The following is a 20,989-nucleotide window of genomic DNA, read 5'->3' on the forward strand; positions in this document are numbered from 1 at the left end:
ACAGAACTAACAATGAGATATCAGATTGCAAGCTCCCTGAGAACAGGGACAGTCTTTGTTCCCCAGTGCTTAGCACCATGCCTATAGGGCACATTGTAGGTACTTAATAAATGTTTACTGATTATTTAGTACTCCTGGACAATACAAAGTGAATAGAGCCATAAATAAAGTACTTTGAATGGTCCAGAAAGGGGGATTCAAAGGCTAGGAATAGTAATATGATAATAATATGGCAATGTTCTACTTATTATATAATTGTAAGTTAACATAGTGATCATTAACTGTAATCCATTCCACACTGAAGATGGGAATTCATCCATGCCTGTTGGTCTGGTGGGGATCTCACTTACATGTCCTCCTGTGAGTTTGCCATGGGATCACGGCAAGGCTTTTCCCACTGACTACCTGTCATCCCTCATTCTCACCACATGAGTGGTGGTGTGCATGTATGGATCTCTGTGGATTGAACCTACAGATTTCATTGACCCTGAAAGCTTTCCTAATACCAAGAACATCCTGTTCCAATACAGATCAGCACCTACTTTGCAATTTTTCATCTTGGACAGTTGTTTGGAGGCACCGAGAAATTAAGTAACTTGTCTAGGGTCACAAAGCCAGTTGTGTGTTAGAAGTAGGACTTGAGAACCCTTGTCTTCCTGCTACCCAGGCCAGTCCTTTATCCACTATGCCACACTGTTCTGTCCCAACTCTGCCTCTCCCCATCTCCCCATTCTGCCTTAATCATACATAAGTACATATGTATAGGTGTAAATATAGGATTATATATATGTATATAATTACACAATTATAGGGTTCTGGGATAGAGGAGTCCTTAGCAGATGATCTTCATATTACATGAGGAAATTGAAGTCAAATAGAGTTAGCCTATAACTACAAATGTAATAGACTAACTCTATCATAGTATGTAGAAAATCTATCCTAAAATTTTTTTGGTATTTTATAGTTTATAGACCATAAAATACCAACATTTTTTAAGAATAGATTTAACCTTCTTTTCAGTATTCATCCAAGATTCCACTGAAGAGTATTATTTGAATTCATCAAAGAATGAATCTCACTGATATATAGAGTCTAGTTGAGAGATTAAAGTTTGTCCATAATCTTGACACATTCACTACATATCTACTCTTGTCATACAATACCCACCCTTTTAAACTTATACTTTCTGAAGAAATAGGTCAAAATGCTCATTAAAACCAAGTTACCATCTTCTATTGGCAGAAAACTCCCCTACAAATAGTGTGTTTGGAGAAAGAATGCTGCTGAAGAAGTGAAAGAAATCACAGGCAACAGTCAGGATTTTTTAAAAAATGTCTAATTTGGAACTACCTGAAAACCAAGAAAATTCAGTAATAGCACCTTTATCTCCTGAAAAAGAAAAGGATAAAAGTACTTCTGACCTGGGAGAGAAAAGCGCCGAGGAAAATCTGGAAAATGATGCTGACACAGAGACCCCACCACAGCAAGCAAGCCATTCTGACGTTACAGCAAGTCGTAGAACTTCTGATCTAAATGAAGATCTCCTTAGAGAGTCTAAAGGAGATATTGACAACAAAGATATTGACAATACACAGGCAGCAGTAGTGGAGGAATTACCAATTGATGAGTCAGAAAAAGTGATCACCTCCCTACCAAAGGAAGAAGCAAGGCATGTTTTGGGTGATGACTTTGGTGAGGAGAAAGAAGAGGAGGGGGAGGAGGAGATGGAGGAAATGGAGGAGGAAGAAGAAACAATAATAGAGGTCACTCCACAAACGTCTGAAGACTATAATAAAAAAGGCTTAGTATTTGAGAGCTACGTGGAAAATGAAAACTTCAGGGTTAAACTGAATTCCAAGAATTTGCAGAAATTTCCCAAAGGCCTTTTTAAAACTCAGGATATAAAATATCTCTATCTAGATAAAAACAAAATAAAAACTTTTCAAGTGGAGCCAAATATGGCAGGACTTGAAGTATTGTCCATGAGAGAAAATGAATTAGTAGCACTACCACCCGAAATTAAGTTGCTTTGTAATCTAAGTGTGTTAAATGTCAGCTACAACCACATAGCCTCCCTCCCAGCAGAAATAACACAGCTTGTCTACCTGAGGCAACTTTTCTTGGATTATAATAATTGTTTTGAATTTCCTACAATACTAGGAAGTCTTGAAAAGTTGGAATTTTTAAGCTTGTCTGGAAATAGCCTTAAAGTTCTACCAGAAACGATGGCCAATATGAAAAATTTACAGGTCCTCAATCTCAGCTCAAATCAGTTTTCGGTATTTCCTAACATTCTTTGCTTCCTTCCAAAGTTAACGAAGCTAAGTGTCTCAGAAAATCTCATAAGCAGTTTGCCAAAAGAGATCAAGCAGCTAAAGCATTTGGAAGAATTTTTCTTGGACCACAATAAACTGACATTTTTACCTGTGCAAATCTTTCGGTTACAGAAACTAAAAAGGCTCCATCTGGTTGATAATAAATTGGAATATCTTTCCCACAACATTGAGAACTTCAAAGAGCTCAAGGTCCTCCAACTTGACAAAAATTTATTGAAACAGCTAAATGATAAAATTTACTTTTGTGCTAAGCTAGAATGCCTTAGCCTTAATGACAATGACCTAGAAGTAATTCCTGGTAACATTCACAGACTTAAAAACCTGAGAGTACTCTATATCAACCGAAATAAAATGAAGTTTCTAAATGCGGATATCTCCCATCTGAAATACATCAAGGTGTTAGAATTTTCTGGAAATGCAATCGAAGACATTCCTATTGAAATAAAAAACTGCAACCAGATAAGGAAAGTGGACTTGAGCTTTAATAAAATATGTGATTTCCCAGTAGGCCTCTGTGCCCTGAGCTTTCTCGAGCATTTGAACCTCAATGGAAATGAGCTTTCAGAAATACCTGTTGACCTCTCATTTAGTAGGCAACTGATTCACTTAGAATTAAATCAAAATTATTTTTCCTCCTTTTCCAACTACATATGTAGACTTATAAACCTCAAGTACTTAAATCTTAGTAAGAACAAAATACCTCAAATTCCATCATCTATCTCCAATATGACTTCTCTCCAGGTGCTTATTTTAAGTGGAAATAAATTTGAAAATTTCCCCAAAGAACTGTGCACTTTAGAAAACCTACAGACACTTGATCTTTCTGAAAACCAAATACAGTATGTCCCTTCTGAAATCAGTAATCTACAAGTGATCCAAAACTTAGATTTCTCAAGCAACAGATTTGGATGTTTTCCAGTTGAATTGTGTCAACTTTCTACCCTGAAGGAGTTGAAGTTATGCCAAAAGAATGGATGTAAGGTAAGAGGAGAATGATTTTTTTCCCTTCCTCAAGAGAAAAGCATTTGAGCTTGCATTTTCAACAGCAAGCTTTAAAACATTTAACTTCTTAAACTAAACCCATTTGCCACTCTGCTTGAATAAAGGCTACAAATACAGCTTTTAATAAGGGAGCTGGCTGACAGCTGTCGCCAGGAGCTAAAGCATCTCATTCCTCACCGTTGCCTTTTACATAAACATTCCAGGGTTATTTGAGGGAATCCTCTCTACAATCATATAACTGTAGAACAAATTGGAAGGGACTTCAGAAGTCTGGGAGTGCAGCCCATAGCACAGCTACCTTCTACAGCATCTTGCCCAAGGATCCTTTCCTTGAACATTTCTCTTGACAGGGACCTCACTCACTAAGTCCTGAGGCAATTCTTTCCGTTTTGTACAACTCTGGTTGTTAGAGAGTTGTCAAAAAGAAATTGAGCTGAAATTGATAGACTTCTGGTTTTGCACGCAAGGATCACATTACTTTTTGGACCACACTATATCACACGATGACTCATATTGAACTTGCTATCTATTAGACCCCTAATTCTTTTTCACTTGAACCCATATTTTTGCCAAATCTCCTTACTCCTGTGTATGCATGCAGTGGATTTATTTTAATGCAAGAATAGGACTTATTTCATTTTGTTATATTCAGTCCACCATTAGTCTGTCAAGACCTTTGGGGATCCTAATTCTGTCTGCTAAGATTTTGCCTTTCCCTCTCAGCTATGTGTCTTTCTAGGAAACTTGATATGCCTACCAACTCTGCCTTCTTTCAAACTATTGATAAGAATAGAACCAGGCCAAACACGGAGCCATGTTGCACCAAACTGGACTCGCCTTCCGGTAGACATTGATTCATTATTTAACATCATTTAAATGTTAAATAATGCTAAATATTGATAATATCAATAATTAACTAATAATATGAAATAAACTATTCTCCATATTTTCTCCATTTTGATACATTACATTTTGTTGGATAAAGGTTTTTTGTTGTTTTCATATCTGAATACATCTATCTTGTGTCTGAATAGATCTATAACTTTTGATTTAAGTCAAGAAAATCCCGACCATCCAAAATTAACCAGTTCTGAACCTACCTGTGTTATCTTTTAGTAATTATCTTTTCATCTAATCCTCAAGGATATTATAAAGTGACTGTCAAATGCCTTGCTAAAAGCCAGATTCCTTCATTTAAAAAATGAGGAGGATATTAACAGTTGTTATTCCTGCCACAAGACTCAAGACAGGGCAGGCAAAGTGCTTTCTAACCTTTAAAATGATATATAAAAGCTGCTAGCTATCATCAGCATCCTCACCACCACCACCACCACCATCATTACCTCCTTGGCATTCCCGGACCTATAACAGCTTAGTGACCCTATTTTTTAAAAAAAGTTGGTCTCACATGACTGATTCTTTTTTTTTTTTCATAAAAGTATTTTGTTATTTTCCAGTTACATGTAGAGATAGTTTTCAACATTTGTTTTTATAAGATTTCTAGTTTCAAGTTTTTCTCCCTCCCTCCCTTCTCCCCCCCTCTCCAAGACAGCAAGTAATCAGATATAGGTTATATATGTACAATCACATTAAAAATATTTCTGCTTTAGTCATGGTATGACTAATTCTTAATGAACCACGTTGGCTTTTAGAGCTCACCTTTTTCCTTAAAACCATACTTGTAGGGGCAGCTAGATGGCGCAGTGGATAGAGCACCGGCCCTGGATTTAGGAGTACCTGAGTTCAAATCCTGCCTCAGACACTTAACACTTACTAGCTGTGTGACCCTGGGCAAGTCACTTAACACCAATTGCCCCGCCAAAAAAAACCCCCAAAACAAACAAAAAAAAGTACTTGTAATAATTCATTCTAATAATGTTTGCTGATGTTTATTTAGTGCTTTAAGATGATATACCTTCTCATCAGATCCTCACAAATACATTGTGATGTAGCTGTTACACGTTATTAACCCCATTTTCCAAATGAAGAAACTAAGAATAAGAGAAATTAAATGCCAGAATGCAACTAATAACTGTGCATATACTAGGGGCAAGTGGGAAAGGGTTCATTTAAATTCTGGTCTCTTCTAACTGCAGGTAGGTATATGGTAGGCATATAACACTATGCCACACTGTCCCTTAAGGATTTGCATGAAACTATTCTCAAGATCATTGACTTACAGTTTGAAATATTTAGCTTCTTTCCCCTTTATGAAAACATATAGAAGTATAAATATGTACCTCCTTCTCCATGTCCCCACCAGTCATCTTAATTATGGTTGCTAGTTTATTAGGTCACAACGATATCTTAAAATTTCTTTAATTTACATTTTTTTGCTGTTTGGTTGAGAATATACTTTTTTGCAGACTTCTTTTTTTGGTCTAAACTATCTGTTTAGACAACTTATTCACTGTAAAAGAAGCACTAATCTTATTTATTTATATAATTTTCTAGCATGTTTTGTTTCACAGCTTTTATCATTTATATTTGTCATGTATACAGAGTGTTCTAAAACCTTTAGTGCAGTTTCAAACTATTAAAGCTTTCAGGTCACCCCATATTTTCTCCATTTTGTTGCTTTCCTTTTGATATTTAGCATATTACATTTCATCGGTAAAGGATTTTTTTTTTTTGCTTACATATTTGAATCCATTCATTCTGTGTCTGATTAGATCCATCACTTCTGATTTAGTGGTCAAGAAGATCCCTCTCATCCCAAAACTACTAGATATGTGTTATAATGTTTTCTTCTGGTTTTGTTTTTGTATGTTGTATGTTTTGTTAACTTTGTTTATCTTAGTTCTCTGGATCATCTGGAAATTACTACAGGTTTCATGTGGGCTGAGGTATGGATCAAAGCTAATAATTTTTCATACAGATATCAAAATATCTTAACATACATTATACAGTAATTCCTTTCCCCTTTCTCTACCATCCTATTACTTCTCCTTATAATAAATTGACTGATAATAGTTTGTTTACATCTGCCGGTCATAATTGCTTCTGAAAATAATCTCCCTTGCCACTCCCTACCATTTTTGGGGAAAAATCATAATAGCATGAATGACTTCTCAGGTGTAACTACTTTTTGAACTTTTGTTACAGTTAACCCAAGTTCCAGATGAACTGTCTAATTTGACTCAGCTGGAAATCCTTGATATTTCACATAACACTATAAAAGAACTTCCAAAGAATATAGGAGAATTGAAAAGTTTGGTCATTTTCAACGCCAATAACAACTTGATAAATGCTCTTCCATTGTCTTTTGAATTTTTAAATAAGCTCCAGCATCTGGACATGAGTGGTGAGTATTGAGCCTTTCTGTTTTTAGGGGAGTGAAAAGAAAAGGTTAAGCATGGTAGGCATGTTCTTCTTTGGGAGAAACATCTCCAGAGTGGCAGAGTAGACAAGGACAGAGGCATTTGAAGGAAGAGAAATACAAAAGTCAAATCAGATGGGCACCAATCCTGTGTTAGAGAACATGTTAGGATGGCAAGAGCTTGGGGTTTTGAGTAAGAGGATCAGGGCTACAATCCTGGTTCTGCTTCTCTATTGCCTGTATGACCTTGAGCAGGCCACTTTATCATTCTAGTTCTCAGTTTCCTCAGATGTAAAATGGTGAGATTGTACTAAATAACCATTAAGGTCTCTTCAAGCTCTTAAATTCTTAAGAAAATTGTGAAATCAATGGACATGTGCTTAAGTGGTACAAAGAAAGAATATGACCTAGTTCCTCAATTGGAGAAGCTGAATGCGTAGATGGAGCTTTGTATGCATGTGTGTATACACGTTTTATACATATATGGAGACTGACATTTTGTATATGGAGCTGGAGATACTGGATGTGTATGCATATATACATATGTGTGTGTGTGTGTGTGTGTGTGTGTGTATACACACCTGAGAGATATTGTGGATTTTATTCCCAAACACTACAATAAAGCAAATATAATAAAGCAAGTCACATGAATTTTTTGGTTTTCCTAGTGTATGTAAAAGTTCTGTTTACCCTATATTGTAATCTGTAAGTGTGCAATAGTATTATGTCTAAAAAAAGTACACAACCTTATTGATAAAAAATGCTAACCATCATCTGAGCCATCAGTGAAAGTCATAATCTTTTTGCTGGTGAGAGTCTTGCCTCTATGTTGATGGCTGCTGACTGATCAGGGTGGTGGATGCTGAAGACTGGGGAGGCTGTGGTGGCAATTTCTTAAGATAAGACAACAATGAAATTTGCCTCATCTAATGACTCTTCCATTCACTTGACCATTTAGAGGCTATTGTAGGCTTACTAATTGATCTAAGTTCAGTATTGTTGTGTTTCAGGGAATACAGAGGCTTGAAGAGAGGAAAAGAGATGGAAAGAGAGAGGGAGAGATGGCTGGTGGAGTAGTTAGAAAACACCCAAAATTAATCGATTATTTTTACTGTCTTATGTGCGAGTGGTTTGTGGTACCCCAAAACAATTATGTGAGAGACAAAGAGGGAATGGTGTGTTCTTCCCAGAGAAGCCATATTCTGGTCGCATATTTTGTTATTTCCTTTGTGTCTAGCTCACATCCTGCCATTGTGTAACTTCAGGGACACAATGGTTATACCATAAATCTTGGCCCCCGCCCCCTGCATGAATGATCGGAGTATGCTATACACTGTGCCGTTCTCCAATTGGGTTAGATGTTGTGTATAGAGTGTATGTCCTGACCACCTGACAAATATAGTGGGAGTTTGGCCAAGGGGTGGGAGGGGGTATTGCGTTAGGAACATATATAATACTAGTTTCTGAACTTGTGTGCGTGTGCTTGCCATACACAGGTGTGCGCTCTTTCTTGAGAAAGAAAATTAACTCTGGGGTTTTTGCTTTCACTTTCTGACTCCAGGTATTTATTTTGAGTAGGTGGTCTTTTGTCCCACTCAATGACAATCATAACACCAAAGATCACTGATCATAGATCACCATAATAGATATAATAATAATGAAAAAGTTTGAAATATTTCAAGAATTACCAAAATATAACACAGAAACATGAGGTGAGCACATACTGTTGGAAAAATGGCACTGGTGAGACTTGCTGTACATAGGATTGCCTCAAACCTTCAATTAAAAAAAAAAACAACAACAACAAAAAATGCAGTATCACAATGAAAAAAGGTGTGCCTGTATTAGTGTGCATGTTTATACACGTGCGTATGTGCAGTGTATATACATTCACATGCATGTTTACATGGATTGTGTATATATGTCATCGGTCATGCACACAGTACATAATGTTCGTTTCCCTTTTTGCCCTCTCTTGCAGCCCCCGAGATCTAAACATTTACCCTTTGATTGACAGCTGTTCTATGTCTTCCATCCCCTATGTAGCCTGCCCCATCTCACACTCATCCAAGTATCCGTTTGAAAAAAATAAGCAGGAAACACTTTAAAATGCAATAAATGGAAATGTACATATGCTAGTAATGAATATATTATTAGAAAAAAGTACGAAGCACCAAAATGTGTTTAAAAAGACAAGTTTTACTGCGATAGACTTGATTCTTCTCAGCAATACAATGGTCCAAGATAGTTCCAAAGGACTCATGATGGAAAATGCTCTCTAAATCCAGAAAAAAAAAAAAAAGAACTGTGGAATATGGATGCAGATTGAACCATACTATTTCTTTTGTTTTTGGTGCTGTTGTTTTTCTTTTTTGAGGTTTTTCCTTTTTGCTGATTCTTCTCTTATAACATGACTAATGCAGAAATATTTTTAATGTTATTGTACATATATAACCTATATCAGATTACTTGCTGTCTTGGGAAGGGGGGAGGCAGGGGAAGGAGGGAGAAAAATTTGAAACTAGAAATCTTATAAAAACAAATGTTGAAAACTATCTCTACATGTAACTAGAAAATAATAAAATACTTTTATAATTAAAAAAAGGACAAGTTTTACAACGTAACAGAGATTCAGCAAAATGATTCTCGCTGAGCCATGCCACATTTGGGAAGGTTCTTTGTATCCATTCACAAATAATGTATTTTGTATTCACTTCCCTACTTGCATAGATATGTGTCCCCCCAATAGAATGAAAGGTCCTTGAGGGCTGAGAGTATGTCAGTTGTGTTTTGTAGCCTTACTCTGTAGTACAGTATCTGGCACATAAATCAATTGGCCAACATTTATCAAGCTCCTACTATGTTCGAGGCTCTCAACTAGGGATACAAGTACAAAGAAGGAAACAATCCCTATTTGTATGGAGCTTACATCCTAATGGGAGAGAAGAGGAGCACACATAGAAGTAAGTATACACAGCACAAATGTGAGGTGAATAAACAGAAATAAATTCAAAGTAGTCAAAAAGCAGGTAAGTTGGGAGGGGAGGCACTAGCAGTTAGGAGGATCAGGAGGGACTGCATGCAGAAAAGAATATTCTGAGCTGCCTCTTGAAGGATCAGGTAGGGAGGTAAGGCAGGAGGGTGAAAGGATGGAGAATGGGAGAGGAGGGGTCATATGTGGGGAACAGAGATAAGGCCAGTTTGTCTGGATCCAAGAAGGCGAGAGGGTGATTAACATCCCAAGAGGCTGGAAAGGTTGCAAAAGGCTTTAATAGCTAAACAAAGCAGTTTCTGTGTGGTCTGTCTCAGAGGGTAGGAAGCCACTGCAGTTCATGTAGGAGAGTGCTCATCTGTGCTTAAGGAAAATCACTGTGGCAGCAGCATGAACGATGGATTGGAGGAGGCAGACACTGGAGGCAGGGAGACCAGTTAGGAGGTGGTGGTAGTTGTTTGGCCATCCTTCTTGAAGAGGACCATGACATCTGAAGGTGATGTCATGACTTGTAGTGAATTGGATTTAAGAAAGAGAGGCTTGTGCAAGGTCACCAACCTCACTCTTTCCTCCAGAGCCATCTGGATCCAGTGGCAATATACATATCAGGATGCCTGGAGAAGGCTCTGAATATTTTAAGGCAATTGGGGTTAAGTGACTTGCCCAGGGTCACCCAGCTGGTAAGTTTCTGAGGTGAGATTTGAACTCAGGTCCTTCCAACTTCAGGGCCAGTGCTCTATCCACTGTGCCATCTAGCTGTCCCTAGGAGGTAGTTACAATGATCTGGATAAGGAGTGATGGAGACCCTAGTAGAATTTGCCTTTCGGGTAGAAAATCATTTTTATTTCTTTTGTATCCCCTGTGCTTACCATAATATCTAGACAAATGTTGCCCTAACTTTCTAAATCGGGAAGAGATTAGAGTATGCAAACTGTCAGTGCAGGAACTTGACTTTGATTCCTGGGCAAATTCTAAAAAAGCTAACTCAAGGTTTTTTGTTTTTGTTTTACATTGATATGGCCTTACTATGGGCCAGACACTGTACTAAGTGCTTTACAATTATTATCTCATTTTATCCTCACAACGATCCTGGGAGGTAGGTACTATTATTAATTTCCATTTTACACACGAGAAGACTGAGGCAAACAGAGGTTAACTTGCCCAGGATCACACAGCTAGTAAGTATCTAGGGCCAGAGTTGAACTCAAGTCTTCCCGACTCTAGGCTGAGTACTCTATCCACTGTACCACCCATCTGCCCCAATTATCCAAGTAATAATTAGTGAACATCTAGCTGAAGAAGTTGTGATTACAAAGAGGCAGCACAGTCTCATTATAGCCATGCCAGACTAACCTGGTTTCCTCTATGGGAATAATGTTTCTAACCTGATTAATCAGGTTGTTGCAGACACAGTGTCCCTAGATTCAAGCTAAATATGATACAGAGTGTACTGTGTGCTAAGCATGAGAAGATGAGAGAGGTGAGCTGCACAATTAGATGGATTCTAAGCTGGCTGAGTGGTGAGACTCAAAGAGAGGTCATCAGTTGTCCAGTTTCAACTAGTGGCATGTCCAGGAACCAGTGCTTGGCCCTTTGCCATCTCACATTTTTGGTCTATGTCCTCTTTTTTTATTTTAGTGAGGCAATTGGGGTTAAGTGACTTGCCCAGGGTCACACAGCTAGTAAGTGTTAAGTGTCTGAGGCCAGATTTGAACTCAGGTCCTCCTAACTCCAGGGCCGGTGCTCTATCCACTGCGCCACCTAGCTGCCCCGCCACCTCACATTTTTATCAATGACTTTGACTCATTTTGCAGATGATACAAATCTGGGAGGGAGAGCCACCCACTGGGTGACAAGAGTTAGGATACAAAATGGTCTTGCCAGGCTAGAACAGGGGGCTGACTCATATAAAAGGTATTCAATAGGATCAATGTAAAATCTTGTGCTTGGGTTCAAAAAATCAATTTCACAAGAACAAATTGGAGGAGGCCTAGTTTGTCTGTCTGAATGGCTTGTCTGGGAAAAACAGAGGGCCTTGAGGAGGCTGCAGTTTCCACATGAATTATCAGTGTGTCATTGTAGCCAAAAAACCCCCCCAAACCCTAAAGCAAATGTAGACTGCATCAGGAGTGATAATTCACCTTCCAGGAAGGACAGGCTAACAAATAATACTTCTCTCCTCAGTCCTCTGGAGGACTGGGTTCAATTCTAAGGGTCACCATTTAGGAAGGAATGTCCAGAGGCCAGCTAGAAGCATCACTCACTGCCTTGGGTCCATCTCACATGAGGACCATTTGATGGAAATGGAGATATTAGCTCGGAGAAGAAAAGACTAGGGGAGAATGTAACAGCTGTCATTATGCATGTGGAAGGTTAGGACACAAAACAAAGATTATCCATGTTCTCTTTGGCCCCAGGGAGCAGAACAAGAAACAGAGTAAAAGGTACCAAGAGGAAAAGTTGGGTGTGATGCCAGGGAAAATCTTGTGCCAGTTGGAGCTGTCCAAAAGTGGTATGGGCTGCCTCAAGATGGGGGAGGTTTCCTGGAGCTGCAAGTGCTCAAACTGAGGCTGGGCGACCGTGGGATGGGTATGCTACAGTGAGTCTGCCTTTCAGGGGCGAGTTGGACTAATGCACTGGTAGAAGTCTCTTCCAATTCTAAAATTTGGTGGTTCCATGAAATACTCACTAAGCAACCACAGGCAGGGCAGTGAACCACGTGCTTGGGATAGATGCTTCTCACTCTTGGTTTTACAGTCTCACTGAGAAGGTCCTTCAGAGTCTGGCCCACCCTACCTTTCAAGTCTTCCATACACTTCTGCTGAAGTTGGACCTTGAGGCCCTGGGTTCAAATTCTGGATTGGCCATTTCCTGCTTGTGTGCCCTAGAATAAATAATTTTGACCTTTCTGAACCTCTTGGAGGAAGTGACACCTATCACTTATCTGGGTTAATAAAAATCCCTTCCTTGAAGGGCCAATGTGAGGATCAAATGAGAATAATACATATATTAAAGCGCTGGGAAAACCTTCAAGTGGTGTATACATTTTAGCTATTGTTTTTTGGGGGGTTTTTGTTTGTTTGTTTGCTTTTTGCGCAGGGTAATAAGGGTTAAGTGACTTGCCCAGGGTCACAGAGCTAGTAAGTCTCAAGTGTGTGAGGCCAGATTTGAACTCAGGTCCTCCTGAATCCAGGGCCAGTGCTTTATCCACTGTGCCACCTAGCTGCCCTCATCTCCACTTTCACAGGGTGTCTTCCTTCATGGCTTAGCTCAAATGTCACTTACTCCATGTAGATTTCCCTGATTTCTCCCTTTCCCCCTGTTGAAAATGTTTCCTCCCTTCTCAAGTCTTTCTCCTGCACTCTGTCTCTCTCCTTTACCCTCATTGCTCCCTACCTGGTGAAAGACTTATCTGTGTATCTGTCGTATGCTTCAGTAGACTGTATCTTTTATGCATCTCCCAGCAGCTGGGTCAGTGCCTTGTACACAGTAGGCATTTAATAGATGTGTTCCTTTTTTCTAGAAAAGGAAGAGAATCATAAGAATACAGCTTTCTTTATGTAGACCTTTCCTCTTGTCTTTTGGCAGCTATTCCACTTTATAGATGAAAAAAGCCAATGAGCAGTACAGAGGTTGGTGATGTGATAACAGGATCTCGATTTTTTTAAAGCCTTGGACTTAATAACAATTCACCGAAGGCACAATTTGACCACTGATGTTTTTCCGCTAGGAAATCGTCTGACAACATTGCCTAATAGTCTCAATAATCTTTCTTCACTGAAGGAAATAAATTTTGATGACAATCCTTTGATTAAACCTCCACCTGAAGTCTGTAAAGGGAAGGTATTAAATGTTATTGGACATTATCTACAGAAAGCTGAGGACAGAGATGGTAGGTGATGAATGAGTACCTTTTCCGATAATAATTGAGATGACTTTGTATAGATTTAGTCCCGGCTTATCTATGCATATAATGGTCCCTCAGCCCCTCCCCTCCCCCCTCAGTTCTGTATAAGTTACTTGTGGGCAAGAACCGTTTCTTTTTGTATCCTTAGAGTCTAAGCCTGCACTTATTAAATGAGTATTGATCAAATGAATGAATATATCATTTGTAAATAACAAAGGTAGTTGTTATTAGGTATGTGACACCTCTTTCTAGAGGTCATTCCTGGTTCTCGCAGTTGTTAGTATTTCCCCCCTTCCCCAAACACTATTTATTGATTTTGTACACATCCTATGCATACTTATCTGTGAACATATATAAGTATACATTCCAGTAAAATAAAAGCTCCTTGAGGGCAGGGACTATCTCATTTTGCTCATTTGTATCTCAGTGCCTGGCACCATTTTAGGTGCTTCATGAATGCTTGTTGCTTGGATGATCGAGTGATAAAATTAAAGGCATACCTGTCCTGCCTTTTCTGTGAATTTAAATTATAATACCAATAATTCTGGTCATTAAGACAAGATCTGTACTAATAAGCACAAAAGGTGGAAGACCACCCCCACCCCCCAAAGAAAAAAAATTATTCTTTCCCGTGAATCTTGCCTCTTGTTAGAGAAGTGGTGACTCACGGGTGTGGAATAAGGCGTATATTTTCAGATGTGACCAATATATTGGGGATTTTTCCTTTACTTCTTTGTTACAAGGACAGGGTCTGTTGGGAAGTGAGTTGGAAGATGGTCATTTAGAAGTGACAGCAATGTGGGGGAGGGGGGAGTATCAATAAAACTTTTTTTCTTGTTTTTTAAAAATGATGCTTCCCAAGGGCAGCTAGATGGCACAGTGGATAGAGCACCAGCCCTGGAGTCAGGAGTACCTGAGTTCAAATCCGGCCTCAGACACTTAACACTTACTAGCTGTGTGACCTTGGGCAAGTCACTTAACCCCAATTGCCTCACTAAAAAACAAAAAACAAAAAACAAAATGATGCTTCCCATTCAAGGACTTCATTGTGACACTTCCTCTGCTTCATTTGCCTTCATTATAGCCAGGCTCAGAATAGACAGCCCTTGCTCAGTTTTACAACCACCATAAACATAATAAGTCCCATGTAATAGTCAGGGCAGATGGCCTACAGAGATAGCAGGAGATTGGACCCACACATATAGCATGAAAAGTATTAGGATCTGAGCTATTCTCACCTATCAGTTGTAGGAAATAGACTAGTACTTCCCAAAGTGACATCGTTTTGGCTACAAATTCCATTAGTATAACATCCTGGGCACATTTTCTATTGCTGCTGCCTATCCCTCAAAGCTTTTTAAAAAAGATAGCTTTGGGGCAGCTAGGTGGCACAGTGGATAAAGCACTGGCCTTGGATTCAGGAGGACCTGAGTTCAAATCCAGCCTCAGACACTTGACACTTACTAGCTGTGTGACCCTGGGCAAGTCACTTAACCCCAACTGCCTCACCCCCCCCCAAAAAAGATAGCTTTGCTTTTTACATTGCTATCATTTCCCAATGCTACCCCCCATCGCCCATCTCATACATACTCACAGACACACACACTCCTCCGTGTAATAAAGTACAATTAAGCAAAACAACCAAACAGGCTGAGCAAGTGTGAGAGCATATACTTCATTCTGCCCCTATAGCCCATCACTGTCTCCTGAGAGAAGAGACATCATGTTTCATTAATTCGTTTGTAGGAGTCAGGATTGGTTATTGCATTGCTCTGAGCTGTGAAACCTCCTAAAAGATTTTCAACAAGCATAATTGCTATGGAACAAGGAGCTTGTACCAGCCCAAACCATGAAAGGAGGAGAATGGGGGAGAGGGATAAGTAGCCTGTAAATGGCCACAGAAATACTACCACCTGATAGAAATCATAGATACTTAAGCTCTTGAAGAGGCTTGAGAATCAGTCTATTATGGCATCTAGAAACCTTAAACATGATCGGGTCCCATCCTCTCATTTTATAGATGTGTAGCCCACAGTCCAGCTCCCTAAGATATCATAGACCCAAGTTCATTCTTGGTGGCTGACCCCCAAATTCATGTCTCTTTGGCTCATTAGGTCCCTGCCCCGAGTTTGCTATAGGAATATCTCTGAATATAGTTTGTTGGTAGTGTGAATATGGATTATGCATAGTTCTCCACATTTATAGGTTAAATAGGTACTCAAATCCTGTGTAAGAATTAGAGGTTACAATGTACATATCTAGGATAGGATAGCTTTTGTTCTGCCCTACAGAAAATGCAAAACACATAAAAGGACTCATAATTCACAAACAATACAGTAAAACACATCCAAAATTCAAAATATCCAGGACTAGAATCTTGACCTTCCAGTTCCTAATACAATTCACTGCACTGTTTCAAGAGCTACTTAGAAGTCAGAGGAACTAGACATTATACTAACTTCTGTTAACTTCCTCTACTAAGAAAGAAAAGACATTTGCAAACCAGTATTACGGATTTTGGTAAAAACTCCTAAAACACTGCACTTCTGTTTTTTAAAAATCATTTTTATATTGAACTTAACAAACCCCAAATAAAATGGGAATTTCCATATAAATAATGGAAGAGAAAAAAAGAGCATTGTACATGAAACTGCAGATCACTATTATGTCCAACTTGCTTTTCTTTTCAGGCACATAAGTTCAGCCTGTTGCTTTCAAAGCTGTCCAGCTTGTCTGTGCTTCTTTCTAGTCTTTCTTCTGTTTTATTCTCTGTATTTTAAAATAAGCTGCTCAATGGCCCTTTCATTTCTTTTTCTTTCCATTTTTTTTCTATCCTATCCCTATCCCTTTGCATTCTCCTCAACCTCAGTCCTTGTAAAAATGGCATTTACATTCATCATTCACTTCAGAGAAGTCTTCTAAAATTGAGTCCTCACTGAAGATCATTTTAACCAAGGTGACTCTTAATTAAACAGGGAAAATGGAAAACTCAAGGAGTACAGAAGGTTGGGAAGGAATGACTTTCAAATTTGGTCAGGGACTGTGTGAGCTAATCAGAGATCACTTGAGACAGAGAAGACAGCTCTGTTTAAACACTAGTAGAAATCCTGGCTCAGATATAAACTCCATGTGAATTTGGCCAGCTAGCTAGAAAATGGGGTGCTGAGGTATCTTTTAACTTTCAAGTTATACGATGATGATATTGCCAAGAGAAATTAAGCAGGGTCACAGGATGGGAGAAGCTGCCAATTAATAGCTGTTCTTTTTGTTTGAATTGTTCTGAGCGTCAGAGATATGGGTGTTAATAAAAGAAAATACAGAAATATTCCTTAGCAAGATATATATGATGCTAATTTAAAATGTAAGATCCTTGTTAAATGATGGCACCTGACAAACTTCCCTTGTCTTTTATTTTCAGAGAAAATATTGCAGAAATTGTTCAGGATAGTTTCTCGTAACCTCTCTGGAGTGCACTTTGAGTTTTTCTGCCAAAAGCTACAACTGAAGAAGCCAGTGATTGATGTTCTAATGAAAAAGTACTTCTACATAATAAGATTTGTTGTAGTTTTCCCTTTCAATGGAAAACATGTATACAAATTAGATAATGCATGTAAAGCACTTGACAAACTTTATAATGCTAAATAAGTGACAGCTATTTTATGATGATATATATGTATATATGTGTATATATGTGTATGTATATATATGTGTGTGTGTATGTGTATATATATATATATATATATATATATATATATATATATATGAATGAAAAGCAGCTATGTGGCTCACTGGATAGAGTGCTGGGCTGGGAATTAGGAAGACTCCTCATGAGTTCAAATCTAGCCTTAGACACTTACTAGCTGTGGGACTCTGAGCAAGTCACTTCACCCTGTTTGCTTCATTTTCCTCATCTATAAGATGAGCTGGAGAAGGAAATGGCAAACTAGTATCTCTACCAAGAAAACTTCACAAAGGGTCATAGTCAGATGTGACTGAAATAACTACATAACAACATTATTAAGGTAATATGAAGTTCCAATATGGAAATATTTTCACTGGCATAGAAGTGCAACAATAATGGTAACTCAGGGTTTTAAAGCAGAACTCCATTTGTGTTAGCACAGAGAAACAGGCAGTCCAGCTGTCAGAAGGGCAAATAGGGTGGTTTGGGCAGATCGGCAGGACTACAGATTTAGTCATGGCATCAAACAGAGGCTACAATACTTGTATATGACACTAGTCCCTTACCCTTTTAATATGGCAATGCTAGATAGAGTGTTAGGCCTGGAGTCAGGAAAATTCAACTTCCTGAGTTCAAATCTGGCCTCAGACACTTAGTAGCTGGGTGACCCTGGGCAAGTCACTTAACCCTGCTTACCTAGGTTTCCTCATCTATAAAATGAGCTGGAGAAGGAAGTGGCAAACCACTCCAATAACTTTGCCAAGAAAACCCCAAATGGGGTCGTGGAGAGTCAGGTGCGACTGAAAGGACTGAACAACAAAAGATATATCTCAAAAGCAACGAATTCAGAATAGAATTCATTACCTTTTCCCCAAACCCTCCCCACTTCTAAGTTGTCTATCTTTCTACGGAAGGAAGGTTTATAACATTGGCTTTCTCCTTAGCACTTCCATCTCCCTCAGGCCGCATAGCCAATCAGCTGCTAACTTATGCTTTCACACCATCTCTTCCCATCTGACCCCTTCTCCCTGCACACTCCCTTAGTTCACCCTTCAGCACCTTTGCCCTAGATTACTGTAGGTGCTTCCTAATTGGTCCCCTGCCTCAAGTCCCTCCCCACTCCAGTCCATTCCACACCCTGCAGCCAAAGTAATTTTCCTTCAGTGCAAAACTGACACATGGCACTCAGTCAGCTCCAATAACTTCCTTTTGCTTCCAGGATAAAAGATGAACTTCTTCGTTTAGTTTTTAAAGCCCCTCCCAACCTGGCTCCAAACCACCTTTCTTAAGCCTCACCCTGCCCCACAGGCTTTGTAAAGTGATCGGCACAGTTCCTGGCTCATAGTAGGCTCTTAATAAACGCTTCCTTTCTTTCCAGCCTCATTGGGCATTAGTTTCTTTTCCCACTCTTGAAGCCTTTTTACACATGACATTCTTGCTCCCGTATCCATGGCTTTGTTCTAACCATTGCCCTTGCTTGGAAAGCATTTTGTCCTTAAGTATCATCATCTAGATGAAGTCTTTCCTGATCCCCCCCAACTGCTGGTGCCTCCTCTCCCCAACCACTTTGTATTTAATACCCTTGAATTTGTTTGTATAGACTTTCTTTATATTTATCCAATATATACATACACCCATATACACATATGTGTGTGCGTGTATCTATCTCGTCGTTGTCTTCCCAGCTAGAATGCAAGTTCCTTCAGAGAAGGGATTGTTGAAGGAAACAATTATATTTCCATTCTGGGCACTTAGCACAGTACCTGGATCATAGCTGGCACTTGCTTATTGATTGACTGATTGGTTAACATTCTTCTCATGCAAACTGTTGGACTGAAAAGAGAGAGGAGGAGGGGTAGGCAAATAGGACTCTGGCAGGATGGCTCAGAGACAGTTGTTTTGGGGGTCTTAGTACACTTCTCTGTGAATCCTTGAGTTCTCTAGCTATCACTGCCCCAGAGTTCAGGCATTGAGAGCAACATTCAAGAGAATTTCAGATTCAGGGCTATATATTTGTTAAGGTTTCTCTGAGACAAGTGCTAATTTTAGAGTGTTCTTGGTAAGGATAAAAAGCGTGGCATTTTAATTTAATGAAAATATTGGCATTGATTTCCTCTAAGACTCATATACTCAAGATATCTGCAGTAGTAGTAGTAGGAAAAAGTGAGATCTGGTGCGGGAAAGAAGGGGCTTGCCCAAGAACACAGCAGAAAAGCTAGGAATAAAATGGAAGCATGATGATGGTGGTGGTGGTTAGCTCATAATTTTATAATAAAAATTTAAGATTTTTTTTCTGAACTTTAGGATTAGTACTAAATTGGAAGAAGCAATTCTTGAAGCACTCAACATATGGAGAGTGGAAAAAGATCCCCCACTTAATCCTGCTGTATTGCGAGACCAACTTATCAGAATAATAGCTATAACTGGGATACAAGAACTGGTTGATAAAGTCACATCTCTAAGGCTTTGTACCCAACTATTCAAATTATAAATACTATATAGAAATAAAATGAAAGCTTATAAAACATGTGTCATTGTGTCTATAAATATGAATATTTTCCCTGTAACTTTAGAATGATGCAATTGTTCTTAATGAGCTGGTCTCTATCAACAGCTGATGGCATAACTCCTCAAGCAATCATAATAAAAATGCTACACATGTAGTGTTTTCTTTTTACTTAATATGTGGCTTGAAAAATTAGGTTGTTGGTTGTCTTTAAAAAATAATTGATTCAGTTGTGTTTTTAATCAACCTTTTTACATATAGGAAATTTTATTCTTCAGAACAAACGTCAATAAATCAACTCTAAATATGGCATAGCTCTCAAAACCACCTCCACAAATTTCAACCTTTTATGTCTTGATCAGATAGAATGAAAAACATATTAGAGGATGTATACACTTGAGACAAATACTGTCTGAAGATCCATTAATGGGGTACTGCTGCAGATCATACAATCAAGGATGAAGAGTTAGGGGGGAAAAGTAGCTCATCTTAAGCAAATGGTGGTAAGAATGTCAAGCCAGAAATTCTCTTCATTGTAATTTTAACAAAATAAAAACAACTCCAAAGCATCATTTGCCCTATGCTTCCTCATGATTCTCTCCTTATGTTATGGCACCATAAAAAAGAAAAATATGAAGAAAATGAGAAAATATATGGAGTAATTGATGAAAAGTGAGATGAACATGAGAGGGACATAGCGATATGACTCTCCACTGAGATGGAAAGTGCCCCCCCTTCGGCCTAGTGATCTGATCTCAAAGTCTTAAAGCCCCTTAGAGCCCCCTATTTCTCTCTCTGTTTTTTCTCTAGAGAGAGGCAATAATGGGAAGCTACTATCCCCCTTTCTAAATATAGGCATATCAACTTAAAAATTGCTTCATAGAGTCTGCACCGAGACATTATGTAGACATGATACATTGTTGCAGAAACAGAAAATTTTACAAAATAATCTAACATTCCAGGAGAATGATTTATTGCTGAACCCAATTACCGCATTTTTCTCAAATTAGATGTCTGTAAAGAGTATAAAAACTGCTTGGCTTCCTAATCCCGGTGTGTCACACCTCCTGGTTGTCCCAGTGAGTGTGGTGCACCTTTCTTTCGAAAGAAATAAAATCAATGCCTTGGCCTCCTTTCTCCTCGAGTCTCTATTACAGGGGTCAGTGGGTGTACTTCCCATCCCACTCAAACAGAACCACAATAGCACACACATTGACATCTATCTCTCTACCATCCATCTGTACA

General features: G+C 38.8%; 1 protein-coding gene across 1 annotated transcript; it reads left to right on the top strand.

The window, feature by feature from the left end:
* The first annotated feature begins 1,331 nt into the window (after window positions 1–1,331).
* LRRD1 (leucine rich repeats and death domain containing 1) lies at window positions 1,332–19,729 on the top strand. The gene is made up of 5 exons (XM_043965019.1): window positions 1,332–3,317; window positions 6,444–6,642; window positions 13,380–13,541; window positions 16,975–17,092; window positions 19,543–19,729. Exons 1-5 carry the CDS (start codon window positions 1,332–1,334, stop codon window positions 19,727–19,729), a joined length of 2,652 nt encoding a protein of 883 aa, XP_043820954.1.
* Window positions 19,730–20,989: the final 1,260 nt, after the last annotated feature.

This window comes from Dromiciops gliroides, chromosome 5 (assembly GCF_019393635.1).
Source record: "Dromiciops gliroides isolate mDroGli1 chromosome 5, mDroGli1.pri, whole genome shotgun sequence".
Lineage (NCBI taxonomy): Eukaryota > Metazoa > Chordata > Mammalia > Microbiotheria > Microbiotheriidae > Dromiciops > Dromiciops gliroides.